The following is a 23,129-nucleotide window of genomic DNA, read 5'->3' as shown; positions in this document are numbered from 1 at the left end:
TACTGATCTACTGATCATTTTCTATTTTACAATTTAATTTAATTTGGTTAGTAATCACAGTATTGTTCACAGAGCTGTTCAATATGACTTTCGTCCGGGGTATCGATTATTGAAAAATATTTAGCAATTTTTGTCATTTCGAAAATTTTGCTTTAAATTACATTTACCATCAAATTCATGTTGTATATTATTGCTTAGATTTATTATCATTAAATCACAAACCAACTATCAGTCTCGCGTTTAACTCTCTTGATATATTTTTCCATACTTGTATCAAACTCAGAAAGTAATTCTACCAACTTTAGGTTGTTAGACTGAAACAATATTCAATAATGAAACACACATACCAGCTATTAGAACGTTCTCGTTTGAGCGCTAATGTAGAGAAATTCACATATTATGGATTTTCAGTAAGGCAAGTTCTACTTCCGGCTGTAGGATTTGATTCAAAATTTTTTTATTATTACTTAATATCACTACAAATATGATATTACTAGTGTTGTAAATATCATAGCATGGGTGTTGGAATATTAAGTTATTAAATAAAAATAAATGTGTCGGTCCTGTGCCCGATCCGCACGCAGTCGAATTTTTATCAAATACTTTTAAATATATTATATTTAATATTTATATTTAATTGTTTAATATGAAAAAAATAATAAAAATTACCTAACTACCTATCTACATATAAACAATATAAAAGACCAATAGAAAAATTAATTAATTAACTAATTAATAAATAAATTTTCTTAAAAAGAGACTTAAAACCGTATATTTGCCTAGAGGAAACATTGGTAGCAAACAGTATATATATATATATATATATATATATATATATATATATATATATATATATATATATATATATATATATATATATATATATAATTTTTTTCTTTTGTTATTATATTCGTATACGTTTTGGCAGAGGTTTAGCTGTGACGTTCATATATTACATATATATAAGCATAAAATATCAAAAAGATTTAAATGATCAAAATAAAATGCTTCACATTTACGACTTCTCACCAAATCACAAATTTTCCATTCGATACGTTCAGTAGAGTGGAAAAATCGTGTGGTCACAACGTTTTTAACTTTTTTTAAGAGGAAAAAATTCAACTTTTTATAAAATTTATAAAAATTTTTATAAGGTTTATAAAATTTTTTTTTGTTTACATGACATTGATACCAGGACTATACTAGTTTATTTTTTCGTGAAGAACACATATATTTAAAGGGTCGTAAAAATAGTAGAAGAAAGATGTTCTCCCCTAAGCGATGTCTAATCGATAAGCTCTAGTCGGAATTGCAAAAAGAAAACAAAAAAAATCACGAAACATATATGTAGATTTATAATAGTAACCTGGCCTGAACCTACTAGAAACATTTTTTTACTACCGAATAATTAAAAAAAACAAAACTCATGACTAAATGTAGTGGTGTATACCCATCACTATCTTTCGCATCAATGTTAGCACCCCTTTCAATTAAAGCTCTAGGTACATCGAGAGGGGTTTCACCTTCGTTATTAGTCGAATTTATGTCACTGTTTTCGTCGAGAAAGGGTCTAAGTATATCTGTCCTATTTATTCTCGAGACTAAATATAGTCGTGTATTTCCATCACTATCTTTCGCATCAATGTTAGCACCCTTTTCATTCAAAACTTCAACCATATCTACACTGTTACATTGCAATGCATAGTGTAAAAGTGTTCTCAAATATTTATTTCCAGCATTAATGTCACATCCATTGTCTAACAAAAATTTGATAACATTTGCCACATTCTGTAGCAGCTTCAAAATAAGTTCTAGTGAAACCATACATGTCATAGACGTTGTCACCATTTTGCAAAAAACACGAATTTATATACATAAGTACTATTGAAAATGTTCTTAAGATTAATACGAGCATCGTTACTTGCTATAAATCTTATCATTTCCTTTGATAGTAGGCTGATATAAGTAGGAGAGATTTTCTATTTTTGAGTTTATTTAAATTTTTTTGATAATTTTATTTTTTTAATTCATCGATAGCGTTTTCATTAATTGATTTCGAGAAATATGCGCAACTTAGGAGAAAATCATTTTTCTGAGGCACGAACACTTTAACGATCTCTACGTAGCCCTTAAAAATGGCTATTTCAAGTGGTGTAAGACCACCCAAATTTTTTACGTTCATTAAATCTTTATTGTGCGAATGAATAATTTTTACCATTTCTATATTTGAATCAGAAACCAGATAATGCATTGATATACGTTCATTATACATATCATGATGATATCTGGCTTCCATATTTAAAATAAATTCAACAGTTTTGAAGTTGTTGGAAGTAATAGCGAAATCTAAAGGAGTCCGATTCAAAACTTAATTTGGGTTTGGTGCAAGCGCTCGACAATCACCAGACAGACTAAACGACAGATAAACTGGATGGCAGCTTTAAACGCAATTCTCGTCTTCTCGAATGATAGATTGCACATTAGATGACGAGTAACCTTTCGATGTGCACAGATGCAATTATTAAAATGGTAATTATTAAAATTGAGTTGGATCTTTCTGGCGAGTTTACTAAGGCAAGATTCGATAAGTTCCGAATCTTGCCTTATTAAACTCGCCAGAAAGATCCGACTCAATTTTAATAATTACGATTTTAATAATTGCATCTGTGCACATCGAAAGGTTACTCGTCATCTGATGTGCAATCTATCATTCAAGAAGATGAGAATTGGTTACAGCAGGCCTGGGCAAACTGCGGCCCGGAACGCGATTCCATGTGGCCCGCGTGATTATTTCCAAATTACTTATTTTCCTTCAATTTTTTTAAAATAGTGTTTATTCATTTTTTTAATATATCCGTGAAGTGATTATAATACAATCCCATGTATTATAATGTATCCGTGAGTATAATTTATTATAATGCATTCACATTTATCGACTTGTGACTTGTCACGGGGTTGGGTTGTGTGCGGATAGTCTCATCTGCAATTCGTGCGATTCGAATTAGCGCAGGAAGTCCTACGACGTGGGCTTTTTTTACCTAAATTCATGGTAATTCAATTGTGAACCATCCATTCGCCAGATGTTAAATCATATATTTCCTTATATTTATCTTTTTCATTTTTGTAAAAATCTATTATTGGACTCGGATGTTACATATATTATTTATTTACTATTTGTTTTTTTATACATATCTATGTACATCCTGTCTGTTGATTTTTCAATTAATAAAATAAAAAATAAAAATAATCCCTCAGCCTTTTTTGACCATTTTGTGAGTATCTTTCGACTGGCCAACACGGATAGTTACTTCGTGCTACTTTGCAAAGAAATTACTTCCTTTACGTCTTCAAGGTATTTCCAATTTTTTTTAATTATATTGTATATATCCTAGACTCTAGGTATAATTATATATAATAGATATAATTCTCTAGGACCTAGAGAATTATAGATACTCTTATTGTTTCCGTAGAAATTGTTAGATAATTATTTAGAAAACCATAATATTTCTGACAATTCTTGTGCCTCTATTAAATATTACTCCAATATAATCAATTACATAATCTTCAATATCAAATAATCTTCCTAATAATCAATTATAATCAACTTAACATAACATCACAAAATACTGTATTTTTACTCTGTAATAATTTTAGTACTTTCTATTAACTTTTAGAATGAATAAAAAACGAAGAATTGAAGAAGAACGTCGCATGTTTAATAAAGAATGGTGGAAAAATGTGTGATTGTGGTAATAATGACTCCTTTCTGTTGCTTTTACTTTCCTTTATTTGAAGAAATAGAAGAGGGACTGCCGGCTGGTGTTTGGTGATTGACACATCACCTATTGAATGTTTAACTGATACTGATATTAATGAATGAACGCAGTGCACCATCGGTAGCCCTCCGTTTATACATTTATAATATATCAGGTGGGGAGCGACCATAACAATATGAAGATTGTCCATTATGTTCAATATATATATATATATATATATATATATATAAATCTCTCTCAAGTACCGCCTTTTTCTCAACACATCTTGGATAAATGCGAGAAAAATAATATCCAAACCTCCAACAAGGTAAGAGTGACGATGGATGATAGCTTAGCTAATAGAAACCTGTATTTAGCCACGTACAATGTAAGAACGTTATCGAGTGAAGGAAGTGTGCTTGCATTAGAGAATGAATTAGAAAGTATCAAATGGGATTTAGTAGGACTTAGCGAAGTAAGACGAAAACAGGAAAACCAAATAATCCTAAAAAGTGGTAACTGTCTCTACTGGAGAGGGCTACCAAATGGTAGAATAGGAGGAGTAGGGTTTCTTATCAATAAGAGAATAGAAAGAAATATTATAGAAATAAGCGACATATCGGAACGTATATGCTATGTAGTATTAAGAATCTCGAGCAGGTACACTTGTCAAATCTTCCAAGTGTACGCCCCCACATCTAGCCACCCAGACGAGGAAATAGAAGACTTCTACGAAAAACTACAGGGCGCATACGATAATAGCCGCCACCACTTTAAAATAATCATGGGCGACTTTAACGCAAAAATAGGACAAAAGGCAAACACAGAAAGAGCAGTAGGCAATTTTGGTACCGGCCAAAGAAACGACAGAGGCGATCGCCTCATAGAATTCGCAGAACACAACAGGCTCTTTATCACTAATTCATTTTTCAGGAAAAACACCAACAATAAGTGGACTTGGGAGAGTCCTAAAGGAGACAGAAACGAAATCGATTTCATCCTAACAAATGCCCTGCACTCCGTTAAAGACGTTAGTGTTTTAAGTAAAGTAGATATAGGTAGCGATCACAGATTAGTCCGTGCCAAGATGGCCATTAATATAAATTGCGAACGTAGGAAATTAATAAAAGGATGCAGTAACTCTCCAGATTTCGCTCAACTAAGGTCTAGGAAAAAGGAATTCGAACTCGAACTTGGAAATCGATACGGGAAATTAAACCCAGAAGCAGACATCGAGGAATTGAACACTGTAATTAGTTCGGTTCTAGCCTCAACAGGTAAGAAATTAGTTGGACTCAGGAAACAGATTAAGCTAAGTAAAATTTCAGAGGAAACCAAAAATCTAATTAAGCATAAAAGGAAGTTAGATAGGGATAATAATAAGCAAGAATACAATCTAGTAAATAAGGAAATTAAGAAGAGAATAGTCAGGGATGTCAGGGATTTTAACAGCAAGCTAATAGAAAATACCATTAAGAATAACCGTAGCCTGAAAAAGTGCAAACAAGATCTTTTCTTAGGCAAAAACAAAATGATCGCAATCAGATCAGAGAGCGGAGTAATAATTAGGAATAGAGAAGAGATCATAGACAGAGTTTATACGTTCTATGCAAAACTTTACGAGAACAACAACGGTCAATTTCCCGCTCCGGAATCGACACACGGCCAAAGGGTTCCTGCAGTATTGCCTAGCGAAGTAGAGGCCGCGCTAAAAACTGCAAAAAACGATAAAACCCCAGGGGAAGATAATATTCCCATTGACTTACTAAAATGTGGCGGCCCCCCCCTAATTAATATCTTAGCTAGGCTTTTCAGCAAATGCATCCAGAACCAAGCTATACCAGAAGGATGGAATAACGCAACTATCATTTTAATACACAAAAAAGGCGACAAAAGCGATATCAAGAACTACCGACCCATTAGTTTACTTTCAGCGGTCTACAAGCTCTTCACGAAGGTTATTACAGAAAGGCTGAAGAATATCCTCGACGAGAACCAACCTATAGAGCAGGCAGGGTTTAGGGCAAATTTCAGCACAATGGACCACCTCCAAGTAGTTGGCGAACTAATCGAGCGCGCCAACGAATATCAACGGCCATTGTGCCTAGGTTTCGTCGATTATGAGAAAGCCTTCGATACAGTTAGTCATAATGCAGTACTTAACGCTCTACAAACACAGGGAGTGCCGGAACCCTATGTGGGACTGTTAGCTGCAATATATAAGAATGCCACAGCTTCGGTTAAAATTTTTTCAGGTACAGATAGATTTAGCATAGGAAAAGGAGTAAGACAAGGAGATACAATCTCGCCCAAGTTATTCAATGCGGTGCTTGAGGGAGTTTTCAGGAACTTGGATTGGGATACAGCCGGAGTAAGCATCAATGGTCGCTTTTTGAGTCACCTTCGGTTCGCAGACGATATAGTTTTAGTAGCTCGTGATTCAGCTGACCTACTTATCAGACTAACACAGCTGGACAGGGAAAGTAGAAAAGTAGGATTAAAAATTAACGTAGATAAGACTAAACTAATGTTCAATAGTTATTGCATACCTGATAGCATCCCCTTAGATGATAAACCAGTAGAAGTAGTAAATAATTATTTATATTTAGGTCAAATAATTGACATGTCTGGTAGTAAAAATGAAGAGATAAAGAGACGTATGAAATTAGGATGGAGTGCATTTGGACGGATGAATGCTGTTTTTAAATCAAAAATGCCACTCTGCCTGAAGAAAAGGATATTAGATCAATGCGTTTTGCCAGTGATGACGTATGGATGTGAAACTTGGACACTGAACGCCAAGATGCTAAATAAAATCCAATGCACTCAAAGAAGTATGGAACGCTGTATGCTTGGCATAACGAGGAAAGACAGAAAGCGGAACACGTGGGTGAGAAATATGACAAGGGTAGTGGACATAGTGGATAGAGTGAAGAGATTGAAATGGCAATGGGCGGGTCACGTAGCTAGGAGGATGGACGAAAGGTGGACAAAAGAAGTGCTTGAATGGTACCCGAGAGAAGGCAAAAGAGTAAAAGGAAGACCGCAAGGAAGATGGGTGAACGAAATTAGGAAAATGTGCGGAATGAGATGGATGAGTGTTGCGCAAAACAGAGACGAGTGGAAGCGTGTTGGAGAGGCCTTCATCCAGCAGTGGATGGCGAATGGCTGTAAATGATGATGATTTTTAAATGATGATGACAATTTTTTTAACGGTGCAACGCGTGATTTTGAACATAATAGACAATATATATATATATATATATATATATATATATATATATATATATATATATATATATATATATATATATATATATATATATATATATATATATATATTGTCTATTATGTTCAAAATCACGCGTTGCACCGTTAAAAAAATTGTCGATTCCTAGATTGGAATTATGTTCCGCTCTATTGTTAGCAAATCTCGTAAATTATATTAAAATAAATTTTAAACGTTCATTTTCAAAAATAGTTTGCTGGTCGGATTCAATGGTCACTCTCCATTGGATTCACGGAGAACCGAATAGATGGAATACTTTCGTAGCTAATAGAGTATCAGAAATCCAAAAATTATCAAAAAACCATTGTTGGAAACATGTTTTATCAGCCGAAAATCCTGCAGATATGATTTCAAGAAGCATCTCTCCCGAAAATTTGATAAATAATCAATTATGGTGGTCAGGACCAACTTGGTTAACCCAAACTAACGAAAAGTGGCCAAGTATTAACATTTATCCTTCAGAGACAATTCCAGAAACGAAAAAGATAGTATCATTTTTAACCACAGTAGAATTTGACCTCTTTTCTAGATATTCTTCTTTATCAAAACTATTAAGAACAGTATCTTATATTCGCAGAATGTATTTCAATAAAAACACAAGTGCAAAATAATAGGACAACCATCGGTTTTAGAATTGGATGAATCCCTTATAAGTATATTAAAGATTGCTCAACAACAATCATTTCCAACAGAATATAAGGATTTATTAAATAAAAATCCAATATCAAGGTATAGTAAAATTTTAAACCTAAATCCTATTTTTGTAAAAAATTTAATACGAGTAGGAGGTAGAATAGGAAACGCCCTCATCTCCGAAGAACAGAAACATCCAATCTTAATAGATTCCAAACATATACTAACAACGTTAATTATTCGAGATATCCTGAATTACATTTAGGCACCCATCATATTGTATTCTAATGAGATTAAATAGGTTTTACTCTGGAAAACACGTGATACATTTACGTAATGTTCCTTATTACGTAAATGTATCACGTGTTTTAAGAGTAAACCTATTATTATAGATCAATTGATGGGTGACTTACCATCGTCTCGAATAATTCCAAAACCTCCTTTTCATCATTCCGGGGTTGATTATGCCGGTCCATTTGCAATTAAGAATGGAACTTTGAGAAACTCCAAAATCACCAAATGTTATGTTTGCATTTTTATCTGTTTCGTAACAAAAGCAGTGCACATGGAAGTTGTTTAACTTCAGTTGCGTTTTTGAATTATTTTATACGATTTGTCGCGCGTCGCGGAAAGCCAGCTATCATGTGGTCGGACAACGGGACAAATTTTGTCGGAGCCAATCGAGAACTAGGACGAATATTGCAGAATTTATTTTCGGAAAATTCCTTTAATCAAATAATTAGTTATGCGTTTACGGAAGGCATTCAATGGAATTTTATTCCGCCTCGATCACCTCACATGGGTTGTATTTGGGAATCGGCCGTTAAACAATTGAAGTATCATCTAAAAAGAATAATAAATTCAGTAAATTTAACGTTCGAATCATTGGCAACTGTAATTGCACAGATAGAAGCATGTCCAAACTCCCGTCCTCTTACACCCATATCAAATGATCCTAAAGACCTTAATCCTTTGACTCCCGGTCATTTCTTAATTGGACGACCATTATTGGCCATTCCTCAATCAAGAGTAATAGAAACCACTAATATCAAACATCAATATCTTCAGATGACCAAGGCAACTTCTGAATTTTGGAATAGATGGTCACTGGATTACATTTCGTCATTACAAATAAGAAATAAATGGAAACAACAAAAAGACAACATAAAAATTGGAGATTTGGTTGTGATAAAAGAAGAGGGACTGCCAACAACTGCATGGGCTTTAGGCAGTCAGACAAATCTATCCAGGCGGAGACGGATTAATCAGAGTAGCAGAATTAACAACAAAAAACGGAATCACGAGAAGGGCCATTTCCAAATTGGCTGTTCTTCCCATCGATGACAACAACTTATCATCATGTTCTGAAAAAGAATAATATTTTTATCTCAACACATCATTGCCCTTTTTAACAAAGGTCAACTTCCAGTGCTCAACATTTCTTGCTTTCGGAAAAAGACCAGTCAACAGCACATCTGTCTGGGAAGGTCATTGTTCCGGATGTCATCAATATTTCTGTTCTGGGGAAAGTCAATCTCCTGATTTAAACATCATCATCCGTTTTCTGGGAGTGACGGCAGATCATCTGTCTTCTGGGAGAGACATCTTCTGAATGTCGGCATCTCAACTGACTTCTAGGAGGAACAACTTCTGAATATCTGCATTTCATCTATCTTCTGGGAGACACATCTTCTGGACGTCAGCATCTCAACTTTCTACTGGGAGAGACATCTTCTGTATGTTAGCATATCATCAGCAGCTCATCTGCCTTCAGAGGAAGGCCATATCCAGAGCTTCTTTCATCTGCCTTCCGAGGAAGGCCATCTCCAAGATACATCCATTAGTGCAAAAGTTATTTAGTGATAAAAAAAAAATTCGGGTGTGACCAACCCATGACTTTATCTATGTATTTGAGGAATATAAGAAGGTTACAAAACAAAATTCAATATTGAACTAATAACTATGATAGCGATACAAATTGAGCGCGAATATATGCAAATAATTGCACAAGACAAAAGTTCTACTTCCGGTTGACGGATTTTGTTCAAATTTTTTTTATTATTTAAAATCAGTATAATTATAATACACATTAAATATCAAGAGGATAAAAATAATATAAAAGGTCAAAATAAAATAATGAAATATTGTTTTAAAAAAATATACTACTTCCGGTTTACAAATTCTGACCAAAACGTTATCAAATCTAAGTTAGTACACAAAGAATACAAATATAAATTTTCAGCTTAAAACGTTCAGGGGTGTGGACAGGATCCAGGCGACAACATTTTTATCCTTTTTAATAGGAGAAAATCCCACTTCCGGTTCATTAAATTTCATGGTTTTATTTTTTATTTTTACTAAAAATCACTCTCTCTATTATACACAATAAATATCAAGACGCTTAAAATAATTTAAAAGGTCAAAATAAAATAATGAAAAAATAATGAAACATTGTTTTAAAAAAAAATACTACTTCCGGCTTACGAATTCTGACCAAAACGTTACCAAATCTAAGTTAGTACATAAACAACACAAATATAAATTTTCAGCTTAATACGTTCAGGGGTGTGGACAGGATCCAGGCGACAACATTTTTGACCTTTCTAATAGGAGAAAATCCCACTTCCGGTTCATTAAATTTGATGGTTTTATTTTTTATTTTTACTAAAAATCACTATCTCTATTATACACAAAAAATATCAAGACGCTTAAAATAATTTAAAAGGTCAATATAAAATAATGAAAAAATAATGAAACATTGTTTTTAAAAAAAATACTACTTCTGGTTTACGAATTCTGACCAAAACGTTACCAAATCTAAGTTAGTACATAAACAACACAAATATAAATTTTCAGCTTAATACGTTTAGGGGTGTGGACAGGATCCAGGCGACAACATTTTTGACCTTTCTAATAGGAGAAAATCCCACTTCCGGTTCATTAAATTTGATGGTTTTATTTTTTATTTTTAACAACATTTTGACCTTCCTTCCGGATGCTTCCGGAAGGGAAAAAATCCCACTTCCGGTTTATTGAAATTAGTGATTTTTTTTTTATTTTAATCACATTGATACAAGAATTATACTTGCATTTTTTCGTGAAGACCACACATGTTTAAGGGGTCGAAAAAAATAGTGGAAGAAAAATCGAACAAGAGTAAACTGCCACTTCCGGTCGACGGACGCTTACCAAATTTTATACATAACTTGGTATTGAGCTCAAACTGATCGATATGAAATTTCAGTTCGAATAATCAAAAGGCTTTTGAGAAAAACATAAAAAACCTCGATTCTCTAGAGTAAAAGTACTACTTCCGGTTCAGATAAAAATATTTAAAAAATATAAAATTATAAAAATTATTATTTCTAGTACACGTAAAAAAAATTCAGTCCGATTCAGTTAGTAGTTTGGGAGAAAATCAAATTCAAAAACTTAAAAAAAAGAGGACACCTATAAGGGGAGGTACCATTTCCGGTCAATTTAAAAATTTGAAAAAAATTTACGTAGTGTCTATAAGAATTTCATTAACCGATACTAAGTTTCGGTTCGATAGGACTAACGGTGTTGAAAAAATCCCCAAAGTACACAGACACACACACAGACACACACACAGACACACACACAGACACACACACAGACACACATACAGACACACACACATTTTTTCTAGATCATTAAAACGTGATCAGTAATCGATTCTGAGTTCGAATCAGTCAAAATCTCGAGTTCGAATTTTCGCATGATCACAAAACTTCATCTATTGTTACTACGTACATAGATAAAGTAAATATATATATTTTATTTTATTTTAAAAAAATCAATACCACAGAGACTTGACAGGTTGCCCCAAAGCGTCAATGTGATTATAATACAAATAATAAAAATCATAAAAATTATAAAAAAAACATCATAAAAAATAATAAAAACCATAAATAAAAAAAAACATCATAAAAAAATAATAAAAATCAAGTAAAAAATATGTACACAAAATAAAAACAAAGAAATAAGATTGAAAAATTTATATCGTGCTATTTAGGATGTGTTCCACCACCTCAACATAACTGGCATCGAATAGGTCCAAGTAATGTGCCAGTAAGTTAAGGAGTCGAACAGCTCTCGAGAGGGGGGAGTTCATGAGCACGTTTGATTTAGCCCTAATTGGCAAAAATATATCATGTTTTCTTAAAACTCTATGATTTTCCGGGGCCCAGAATTTTAGTTTCTCCAGGATAGCGGGATTGTGAATCTCTCCTCTAAGTAATTTTACGAAATGTTTCCCAAGAAATAAATCTCTTCTCTTTGCCAGGGAGTTGAAACCCAAAGATCCCAAGACAAAGGCACTAGGGAACAGATATGGATAAAATCCAAATGTCTTCAGATATAAAAATCTAAGGAATTTCCTTTGGACTCGTTCCAACATTAGAGAGTAACGAAGTTGATAGGGAGACCATATAATGGAGCCAAACTCGAGCACACTGCGAACTAATGTACAATATAAGAGACGAATTGCAGTGAGCCCTAGTTCGGACGAATTACGGATTACGAATCCAAGGATTTTTGTTGCCCTATCACAGATATTCTCAATGTGAATGTTGAAACTCCAACTATTTTCGAAGACTATTCCCAGATCAGATATAAATAATTCTCTCTGAAGAAGAGAATCATGAAATTTATACGGATATTTAATAGAAGAACGAGAACGAGAGTAAGAAATGATCCGACACTTTAGGATATTGAAGGGAAGTTTATTAACATTAGCCCATTCATAAATAGAATTCAAATCTTCTTGTAAATAAAGAGCGTCAGGTAAATCAATTATTCTCTTGTAGATTTTCAAGTCATCCGCATATAATAAAAATTTAGAATGGTGAATAGAAGATTGAATATCGTTGATAAATATTAGGAATAATAAAGGGCCAAGATTTGATCCTTGGGGAATCCCAGTAGTGGCAACATACTCATAAGAAAAGCAACTCCCAAATTTAACGAATTGACGTCGATCCTGTAAATAAGAAATAAAAAGACTAACAAGATTATTAGTAAATCCAATAAAACTTAATTTACTAACTAAAATTTTATGATCAACTTTATCAAACGCCTTCTCAAAATCAGTATATATTACATCCATTTGATAATTACAATCCAAAGTGCTGGTTATGTCACTAGAGAAACATAACAAATTGGTAATAGCTGATCTGGCCGGACGAAAGCCATGCTGCTGATCAATGAGCGTATTTTGAAAGTGATTAAAAATGTATCTGTGTAATATTACCTCAAACATTTTGGCTGGCGCTGACAAGATAGTAAAATATATATAAACATATATATAAAAAAATAATAATGTGAAGGTGCATTAAAATTGAAAATAATATTTAAAAACAAACAAACTTCAAAATAATAAACATAAACAAATAAATGTCAAAATAAAAATAAACAAATAAACATCAAAAATATAAACAATAAACAAACTATTTCATTTCTACAATGAGACTTTTCAAATAATTCATTTTAGTTATATACAGTCCACTACATATAGTTTTTTATGATATTATGCATGTTAAAACAAATATTTAAATAATTGTTTAATTATTTTTTACTCATTTTATTTTTTACTAATTTTAAGATTGAGATTTGATTTTCATATACATACAGTCCACTACAGCTTTTTATCATTTTTATGCATGTTAAAGTAGATTTATATAGTATCAATTGAATTATCTTTAACACTAAGATTGTCTTTTTAGTATATAAGTCAATTAATTTCCTTATAGGGGGGAGTATGGACAATCTTCATATTGTTATGGTCGCTCCCCACCTGATATATTATAAATGTATAAACAGAGGGCTACCGACGGTGCACTGCGTTCATTCATTAATATCAGTATCAGTTAAACATTCAATAGGTGATGTGCCAATCACCAAACACCAGCCGGCAGTCCCTCTTCTATTTCTTCAAATAAAGGAAAGTAAAAGCAACAGAAAGGAGTCATTATTACCACAATTACACATTTTTCCAAATGGAATACAAAATATTTTTTCGTTCAAGTGAAAAATAGGGCTATTTGTCTTATTTGTCAGGAAAGCGTTTCTGTTTTAAAAAATTGTGAATTTGATGCAAATCTAGCCGAAGATTCGATCCTGATTAGAATTTAATTGCACTTCATTGTATTATACATCAGCAAGTCTTGTGCAAAAACGTATTTATTTTTTTATTTATTTAATTTATTATTATTTTAAAATAATAACAACAATAAAATGACCAGTGTGACCTGACAGGTTGCCCCAAAGCGTCACACAGTTGATCACGTAAAAAAATTTATCAAGTATTAAAAGTTGATCACGTAACATCACGTGTTATTAAGCTTGTCAATTTAATCCGATGAAGTGGACTGAAACACAGACAATTTATCAGCTTTCTTGAAGATCTTGATGCAGAGTACACAGATATTCCTTTTCACAGCCATATTCGATGGTTAAGTTTAGGGAAAGTACTTCAAAGAGTGTGGAAATTAAAGGATGATATCATTTTATTTTTAGAAATGAAACATATAACTGATTTTCCTGAATTCACTAACAATGACTGGCTTTGTGATTTTGCTTTTACTTTGGACATCATAACACACCTGAACACTTTCAACTGCATTTTACAGGGTAAAAATGTATATGCTCACGATTCGATAAAAAGCTTGAATGCATTTAATTTAAAACTCCAACTGTTTCAACGTCAAATATTAATTAAGAAACTGGATCACTTCCCAACACTGAAATAATTAAATATTGATGAAAGTAAAATTAAAAAATACGGAGACACCATCAAAGCTTTAAGCGACGATTTTTCAAGTAGATTTAGTGACTTCCGAGTAATTGAAAATAGCCTAGCAATAATCCGTGATCCGTTTTTACATACCTCCTTTACGTTTTTAGCAAATGTTGACTACATTCCGCGTGAACTACAACTGGAAATTTTAGATTTACAGTGCGATACAGATCTGAAAGATTTATACCGCCGTGAAGAAATCTGCAAATTTTATAATTCCCTGAATTCTGAAAGATTCGGAAAAATTAAAGACTGCGAGAAAAATGTTGGTCATTTTCGGATCGACAATATGTGACCAGACATTTTCCGTAATGAATTTAAATAAAAGCTCCTTAAGATCAAGCATTACAGATCAACACTTACAGGCAGTTTTAAAAATTTCTACTACCAAATTCAAACCTGATATACAGAAAATGTCGAAAGAAATTAAACAACTTAATCATTTGCTTATTAAAATTTTAACCTTACACACACTACACACACACACATATATATATATATATATATATATATATATATATATATATATATATATATATATATATATATATATATATATATATATATATATATATATATATATATATATATATATATATATATATATATATATGTAGAATTGATTTTTAAACGAGCCGAGATAGAGTGTGTGTGGTTGGTCAAACTGAGACCGGATGCGTGTTATTATGGTCACTTGTTGGAGAACAAGCTCGAAGCATGTGTTAATAAATACATAGTTCTGACTTAATCTGCGTTTTACTTGGAATCTTTCACATCCGGATCCTATATTTGGGGGCTTTGTCCGGGATGCCTGAAGACATTTCGAGTGACAGCCAGGAGCGGTCAGACGACGACGCGGAGTTTTGACAGTTGAGGTTAGGACGCGCGGTACGAGCATAAAGGCGAAGCCCGTGACGTCGGTGACGTCACGTCAGCGAACACGCCACACGACGATGATGATATCCACGACGAGAAAGACGACGCCAGTGGCAACGACGACGAGGGAGATACCACAGTTCAATTTCCGAGATCTGGAGGTTGGTTTCGGTCTGCCGAAATATAACGGCAGAAATAGCCCTATTGCAGTGTGGATTGAGCGCCTCGAAGAAAACGCGCAAATCCTCGGCTGGACGGAGACACAACAGTTGGTGTATGGGCGGATGCTGTGTGAAGGAACTGCCAAGGACTTCTTGGACTCGGAAACGGGCATAATCACGTGGGCGATACTAAAAGAACGATTGACTTATATGATTGATATATATATATATATATATATATATATATATATATATATATATATATATATATATATATATAAGTTAAATCATCAAAAATGCTTACTTTGTATCGTTTTATCAATTGATAAGTAACAAACAAATCATCACACCGGCTATTCTCTTAATTATATTTAATTAGTGTGAAATTCACTCGAAGTAGTGTATATATATATATATATATATATATATATATATATATACACTACTTCGAGTGAATTTCACACTAATTAAATATAATTAAGAGAATAGCCGGTGTGATGATTTGTTTGTTACTTATCAATTGATAAAACGATACAAAGTAAGCATTTTTGATGATTTAACTTACATCATCATCATCATTTACAGCCATTCGCCATCCACTGCTGGATGAAGGCCTCTCCAACACGCTTCCACTCGTCTCTGTTTTGCGCAACACTCATCCATCTCATTCTTCTATCTATCAAACTCACTCATCTATCTCTACATGAGAGAGCTTGGGCGCTATCCCTACTTATTTCCCAGTAAGTTTATCATGGGCTCCTTGGGCTTTGACTCCTTAGCTTCACGTAGAAACAATCACCTTGGTAAGCTTTTTCTAAAAATTCTAAGGGGTGAATGTCATCTTCCTGAAGTTCTGTGTAATCTTAAACTTAGAGTACCTGAGAAACTGAGAGAATCTCGCTTCAGAACTCTATTCCTGCCTATTCGGGCCAGAACTAATGTGCTTGATGACTCACCCGTTTCAAGAGCCATTCGACTATTTAACCTGCTTTCTGGGAGCCTTGATGTTTTTACTTCATCATACAGTTCTGTCAGGCAGCATATATTTAATGACTTCTAGCTACATACATATTTATTGTTTTCATTTTGTAATTTTATTATTTAGCATAATGTGTATGTATGTTGGATTTATCTTTATTTATATATGTATGCTATTTTTTATTTATATATATATATATATATATATATATATATATATATATATATATATATATATATATATATGAGTAATTTATCTTTATTTATGTGTATTTATGTGTTTATGTGTATATGCATGTATAATGTTTGTATGTTTATGGATGTATGTAATGTATGTGTAAATTTATGTACAATTCATAGATGTCTCGTTAATTTGCGAGTTTTTTCAGTGTCTCGCAATTCAACGACTTATAATAAAAAAAATGCTGCATTTGTATTTGTAATTGGCCAGGAAGGCGCATTGGGATTTTCCTGTAAGGCCTTCCTGGTATATATGTAAAATAAAAAAATAAAATAAAATAAAAATGTGTATGTGTATATGTATGTATATGTATGTGTGTATGTATGTATATGTGAATGTATGTATATGTGAATGTAAATATGTATGTATGTATATATATGTATATATATGTATATATATATATATATATATATATATATATATATATATAGGAAATATTTCACCGCAACTTACTTTTGATTATATGTATATATGTGTATTTTTATATTTATGAATGTATGTATGTGTATTTGTGTATACGTGTAAGAATTTGTGTATATATGGATGGTGTACATATATATTTTTTTATTTATTTTTTTTTATTTTATTTTACATATATACCAGGAAGGCCTTACAGGAAAATCCCAATGCGCCTTCCTGGCCAATTACAAATACAAATGCAGCATTTTTTTATTATAAGTCATTGAATTGCGAGACACTGAAAAAACTCGCAAATTAACGAGACATCTATGAATTGTACATAAATTTTTATTGTACATCCATCAAATTTCAAATAGTGGTGACATAGTAGGTAGGAAGGATTTTTAGCCAATTTTTTTTCCGGGAACCGTTTCAACAATGAAATCAGAGAAAATTGGCAAACTCTGATAGGAAACGATCAACCTGGAGTCACAAATCCAGGTCTGACCAACAGCATACTCTGAAAAATTCATTTTCATTCAGGGATAGAACCCGGCACCTTGTTGACGGTAAGCAGAAGCTTAACGTCCGAGCTATGCTGCTGGCTATATGTTTATATAATTGTCTTTGGCCAGGAAGGTGCATTGGGTTTACCTGTTAGGCCTTCTTGGTGTAAATTAAATAAAAAAATAAATAAATAAATAATTCCGCACATTTTCCTAATTTCGTTCACCCATCTTCCTTGCGGTCTTCCTTTTACTCTTTTGCCTTCTCTCGGGTACCATTCAAGCACTTCTTTTGTCCACCTTTCGTCCATCCTCCTAGCTACGTGACCCGCCCATTGCCATTTCAATCTCTTCACTCTATCCACTACCCTTGTCATATTTCTCACCCACGTGTTCCGCTTTCTGTCTTTCCTCGTTATGCCAAGCATACAGCGTTCCATACTTCGTTCAGTGCATTGGATTTTATTTAGCATCTTGGCGTTCAGTGTCCAAGTTTCACATCCACACGTCATCACTGGCAAAACGCATTGATCAAAGATCTTTTTCTTCAGGCAGAGTGGCATTTTTGATTTAAAAACAGCATTCATCCGTCCAAATGCACTCCATCCTAATTTCATACGTCTCTTTATCTCTTCATCTTTACTACCAGAAATGTCAATTATTTGACCTTAATATAAATAATTATTTACTACTTCTACTGGTTTATCATCTAATGGGATGCTATCAGGCATGCAATAACTATTGAATATTAGTTTGGTCTTATCTACGTTAATTTTTAATCCTACTTTTCTACTTTCTCTGTCCAGCTGTGTTAGTCTGTTAAGTAGTTCAGCTGCATCACGAGCTATTAAAACTATATCGTCTGCGAACCGAAGGTGACTCAAGAAACGACCGTTGATGCTTACTCCGGCTGTGTCCCACTCCAAGTTCCTGAAAACTCCCTCAAGCACCGCATTGAATAGCTTGGGCGAGATTGTATCTCCTTGTCTTACTCCTTTTCCTAGGATATTCTTCAGCCTTTCTGTAATAACCTTCGTGAAAAGCTTGTAGACCGCTGAAAGTAAACTAATGGGTCGGTAGTTCTTGATATCGCTTTTATCATATGATTTTTAGTTAGCCCTAACTTTAAAAAGACATGTGTATAAATTTGACAGCTGTCGTACTATTAGTTTGTGAGTTATAGCATTTTGAATGAAGCAACTTTTATTAGTTTGAAAAAATGGATAAAAAGGAATTTCGTGTGTTAATAAAGCATTGTTTTTCGGCGAAAAAAAATACTATTGAAGCCAAGGTTTGGCTTGATAAACATTATTCGGACCTTGCACCAGGAAAATCAACCGTTGAGAAGTGGTTTGCTAAGTTTAAACGAGGCGAAATTCGAACCGAGGACGATGCACGCAGTGGACGCCCCAAAGAGGCTGTTACCGACGAAAACATCAAAAAAGTCCACAAAATAATTTTGGATAACCGTAAAGTGAAATTGATTGAGATAGCTGAGACCCTAAAGATATCAAAGGAACGTGTTGGACATATCGTGAATGAATATTTGGGTATGCGAAAGCTCTGTTCAAAGTGGGTGCCGCGCGAGCTCACAATCGACCGAAAACAACAACGAATTGATGATTCTGAGCAGTGTTTGGAGCTGTTCAATTGTAAAAAACCCGAATTTTTGCGTCGATATCTGACAATGGATGAAACATGGCTCCATCATTTCACACCGGAGTCCAATCGACAGTCAGCCGAGTGGACTGCACGTGATGAAGTGACTCCAAAGCGTAGAAAGACGCAAAAGTCGGCTGACAAGGTTATGGCATCAGTATTTTGGGATGCGCATGGTATAATATTCATCGACTATCTTAAAAAGGGAAAAACCATAAACAGCGACTATTACGTAGCGTTATTGGAGCGTTTGAAGGATGAAATCGCGGAAAAACGGCCCCATTTGAAGAAGAAGAAAGTGCTGTTTCATCAAGACAATGCACCGTGTCACAAATCAATGAAAACGATGGCAAAATTGCATGAATTGGGCTTCGAATTGCTTCTGCATCCACCGTATTCTCCAGATCTGGCCCCCAGCGACTTTTTCCTGTTCTCAGACCTCAAGAGGATGCTCGTTGGACAGAAATTTTGCGTCGATGAAGAGGTAATCGCCGAAACTGAAGCCTATTTTGAGGCTAAAGACAAATCGTACTATAAAAATGGTATCGAAAAATTTTATGACCGCTATAATCGTTGTATCGCCCTCGAAGGCAACTATATCTAATCTATAATTTGGAAAGAGACTTTGTATGTATCCTTGGTCGTCGTCGTCGTCGTCTTCTTCGTCGTCCGTAGATCGGTGACGTCATCGAACACGTGATTCGATTTTTTTTTTTTTTTCGATCCATGGGCGCCGATTTGTTTTTTTCGATTCAATGGATTCACCCCCGCGGGGGCGCAAGGCGAGTAGCTTCATGGGGTCCCGCCAGGGGCGCCACAAGGGGCGCAGCCCCGTGGGGCCCCAGCCTCATGGGGCACAGCCCCATGGGGCTCAAAAGGGGGCGCCACGAGGGGCGCAGCCCCGTGGGGCCCCGGGGGGGCCCAGCCTCATGGGGCGCAGCCCCATGGGGCTCAAAAGGGGGCGCCACAAGGGGCGCAGCCCCGAATGGGGGCCCGGGGGGCCCAGCCTCATGGGGCGCAGCCCCATGGGGCTCAAAAGGGGGCGCCACAAGGGGCGCAGCCCCGTGGGGCCCCGAAGGGGGCCCGGGGGGCCCAGCCTCATGGGGCGCAAGCCCTAATAGGCATTAACTAAGGGGGGCGAAGCCCTAGACGGCAATTAATCATGGGGGCGCGGAGGGGCGAAGCCCTAAAAGGCAACTGATCATGGGGGCGAAGCCCTAAACGGCAGTTAATCATGGGGGCGCGGAGGGGCGAAGCCCTAAAAGGCATTAGCTAAGGGGGGCGAAGCCCTAAACGGCAATTAATCTTGGGGGCGCGGGGGGCGAAGCCCTAAAAGGCATTAACTAGGGGGGGCGAAGCCCTAGACGGCATTTAATCATGGGGTGCGGAGGGGCGAAGCCCTAAAAGGCATTAACTAAGGGGGGCGAAGCCCTAAACGGCAATTATGCTTGGGGGCGCGGGGGGCGAAGCCCTAAAAGGCATTAACTAAGGGGGGCGAAGCCCTAGACGGCTTTGAATCATGGGGGCGCGGAGGGGCGAAGCCCTAAAAGGCAACTGATCATGGGGGCGAAGCCCTAGACGGCATTTAATCATGAGGGTGCGGAGGGGCGAAGCCCCAAAAGGCATTAGTTAAGGGGGGCGAAGCCCTAAACGGCAGTTAATCATGGGGGCACGGAGGGGCGAAGCCCTAAAAGGCATTAACTAAGGGGGGCGAAGCCCTAAACGGCAATTAATCTTGGGGGCGCGGGGGGCGAAGCCCTAAAAGGCATTTACTAAGGGGGGCGAAGCCCTAGATGGCTTTGAATCATGGGGGCGCGGAGGGGCGAAGCCCTAAAAGGCAACTGATCATGGGGGCGAAGCCCTAAACGGCAATTGCTCATGGGGCGTGGAGGGGCGAAGCCCTAGAAGGCAAAGGCTCAGGGGGGTGCCGAGGGCGAAGCCCTAGAAGGCAAAAAAAAAAATTTGATTTTTTAAAATTATTTTTTTGATTTTTTTTTATTTTTTTTTTTTATTTTTTTTTTAAATTTTTTTTTAAATTTTTTTTTAAATTTTTAAATTTTTTTTTTTTTTTAATTAAATTAGCTTAGTCATGTTTAAGCGGTTTATATTATAAACACTGAGCGAAGCCGGGTAATACAGCTAGTTGAATAATAAAATCAAATTCTAACAAAAAAAAAGATTTTTTCTATGCTAGCCTACGAACTTTTCAGCCCAACTGTTATGTATGTATGTATATATATACGGCCCGCTGACTAGTATAAAATATCGAATTTGGCCCTTCAGTAAAAAAGCTTGCCCAGGCCAGGGTTACAGGCGTTTAAATAATTAAAATTTGACAGCGAGATGGCAGGGCGAAAAGTAATGAAACTACCAATGTGAATGATGAATGTGACAGAAAACGTCACCGTGTAATACGATGCAGTATTTTCAAACGTGTCTAATACGATATTTACCATCGTAATTGCGGATGATACGTTAACTTATAGCCAGGTAATGTCTTAACATGCTTTTCCTCCCGTATTCTGTGCGCGCACATTGACACGGGAGGAAAAGCCTGTTCATCTTGTTCCTGTTGTATCCTGCTCGCGCAAATTAAGTGAGTATGTACCGCTTACCATGCACCATTTTTACTTTATCTATGTACGTAGTAACAATAGATGAAGTTTTGTGATCATGCGAAAATTCGAACTCGAGATTTTGACTGATTCGAACTCAGAATCGATTACTGATCACGTTTTAATGATCTAGAAAAAATGTGTGTGTGTCTGTATGTGTGTCTGTGTGTGTGTCTGTGTGTGTGTCTGTGTGTGTGTCTGTGTACTTTGGGGATTTTTTCAACACCGTTAGTCCTATCGAACCGAAACTTAGTATCGGTTAATGAAATTCTTATAGACACTACGTAAATTTTTTTCAAATTTTTAAATTGACCGGAAATGGTACCTCCCCTTATAGGTGTCCTCTTTTTTTTAAGTTTTTGAATTTGATTTTCTCTATTTAATGAACCGGAAGTGGGATTTTCTCCTATTAGAAAGGTCAAAAATGTTGTCGCCTGGATCCTGTCCACGCTCCTGAACGTATTAAGCTGAAAATTTATATTTGTGTTGTTTATGTACTAATTTAGATTTGGTAACGTTTTAGTCAGAATTCGTAAACCGGAAGTAGTATTTTTTTTAAAAACAATATTTCATTATTTTTTCATTATTTTATTTTGACCTTTCAAATTATTTTAAGCGTCTTGATATTTATTGTGTATAATAGAGATAGTGAAGTTTTTGAATTTGATTTTCTCCCAAACTACTAACTGAATCGGACTGAATTTTTTTTACGTGTACTAGAAATAATAATTTTTATAATTTTATATTTTTTAAATATTTTTATCTGAACCGGAAGTAGTACTTTTACTCTAGAGAATCGAGGTTTTTTATGTTTTTCTCAAAAGCCTTTTGATTATTCGAACTGAAATTTCATATCGATCAGTTTGAGCTCAATACCAAGTTATGTATAAAATTTGGTAAGCGTCCGTCGACCGGAAGTGGCAGTTTACTCTTGTTCGATTTTTCTTCCACTATTTTTTTCGACCCCTTAAACATGTGTGGTCTTCACGAAAAAATGCAAGTATAATTCTTGTATCAATGTGATTAAAATAAAAAAAAAATCACTAATTTCAATAAACCGGAAGTGGGATTTTTTCCCTTCCGGAAGCATCCGGAAGGAAGGTCAAAATGTTGTCGCCTGGATCCTGACCACACCCCTGAACGTATTAAGCTGCTTTGTGTTTTTTATGTACTAACTTAGATTTGGTAACGTTTTGGTCA

The 23,129-nt window shown here is 35.1% G+C and overlaps 2 protein-coding genes across 2 annotated transcripts in view; one reads left to right on the top strand and one right to left on the bottom strand.

Moving 5' to 3' along the window:
* The window catches only part of LOC143919146 (uncharacterized), a 1,208,594-nt gene that overhangs the window by 1,081,679 nt on the left and 103,786 nt on the right, over nucleotides 1-23,129 (bottom strand). The gene's annotated exons all lie outside the window — the stretch shown is intronic.
* On the top strand, nucleotides 8,320-9,021 carry LOC143919233 (uncharacterized). Its single transcript, XM_077441444.1, has one exon. The coding sequence runs from the start codon at nucleotides 8,320-8,322 to the stop codon at nucleotides 9,019-9,021; it is 702 nt and encodes a 233-aa protein (XP_077297570.1).

This window comes from Arctopsyche grandis, chromosome 11 (assembly GCF_051622035.1).
Source record: "Arctopsyche grandis isolate Sample6627 chromosome 11, ASM5162203v2, whole genome shotgun sequence".
NCBI classification, from domain to species: Eukaryota; Metazoa; Arthropoda; class Insecta; order Trichoptera; family Hydropsychidae; genus Arctopsyche; species Arctopsyche grandis.
The sequence above is the reverse complement of the archived record's forward strand: the minus strand, read 5'-3'. Positions and strand labels throughout refer to the sequence as shown.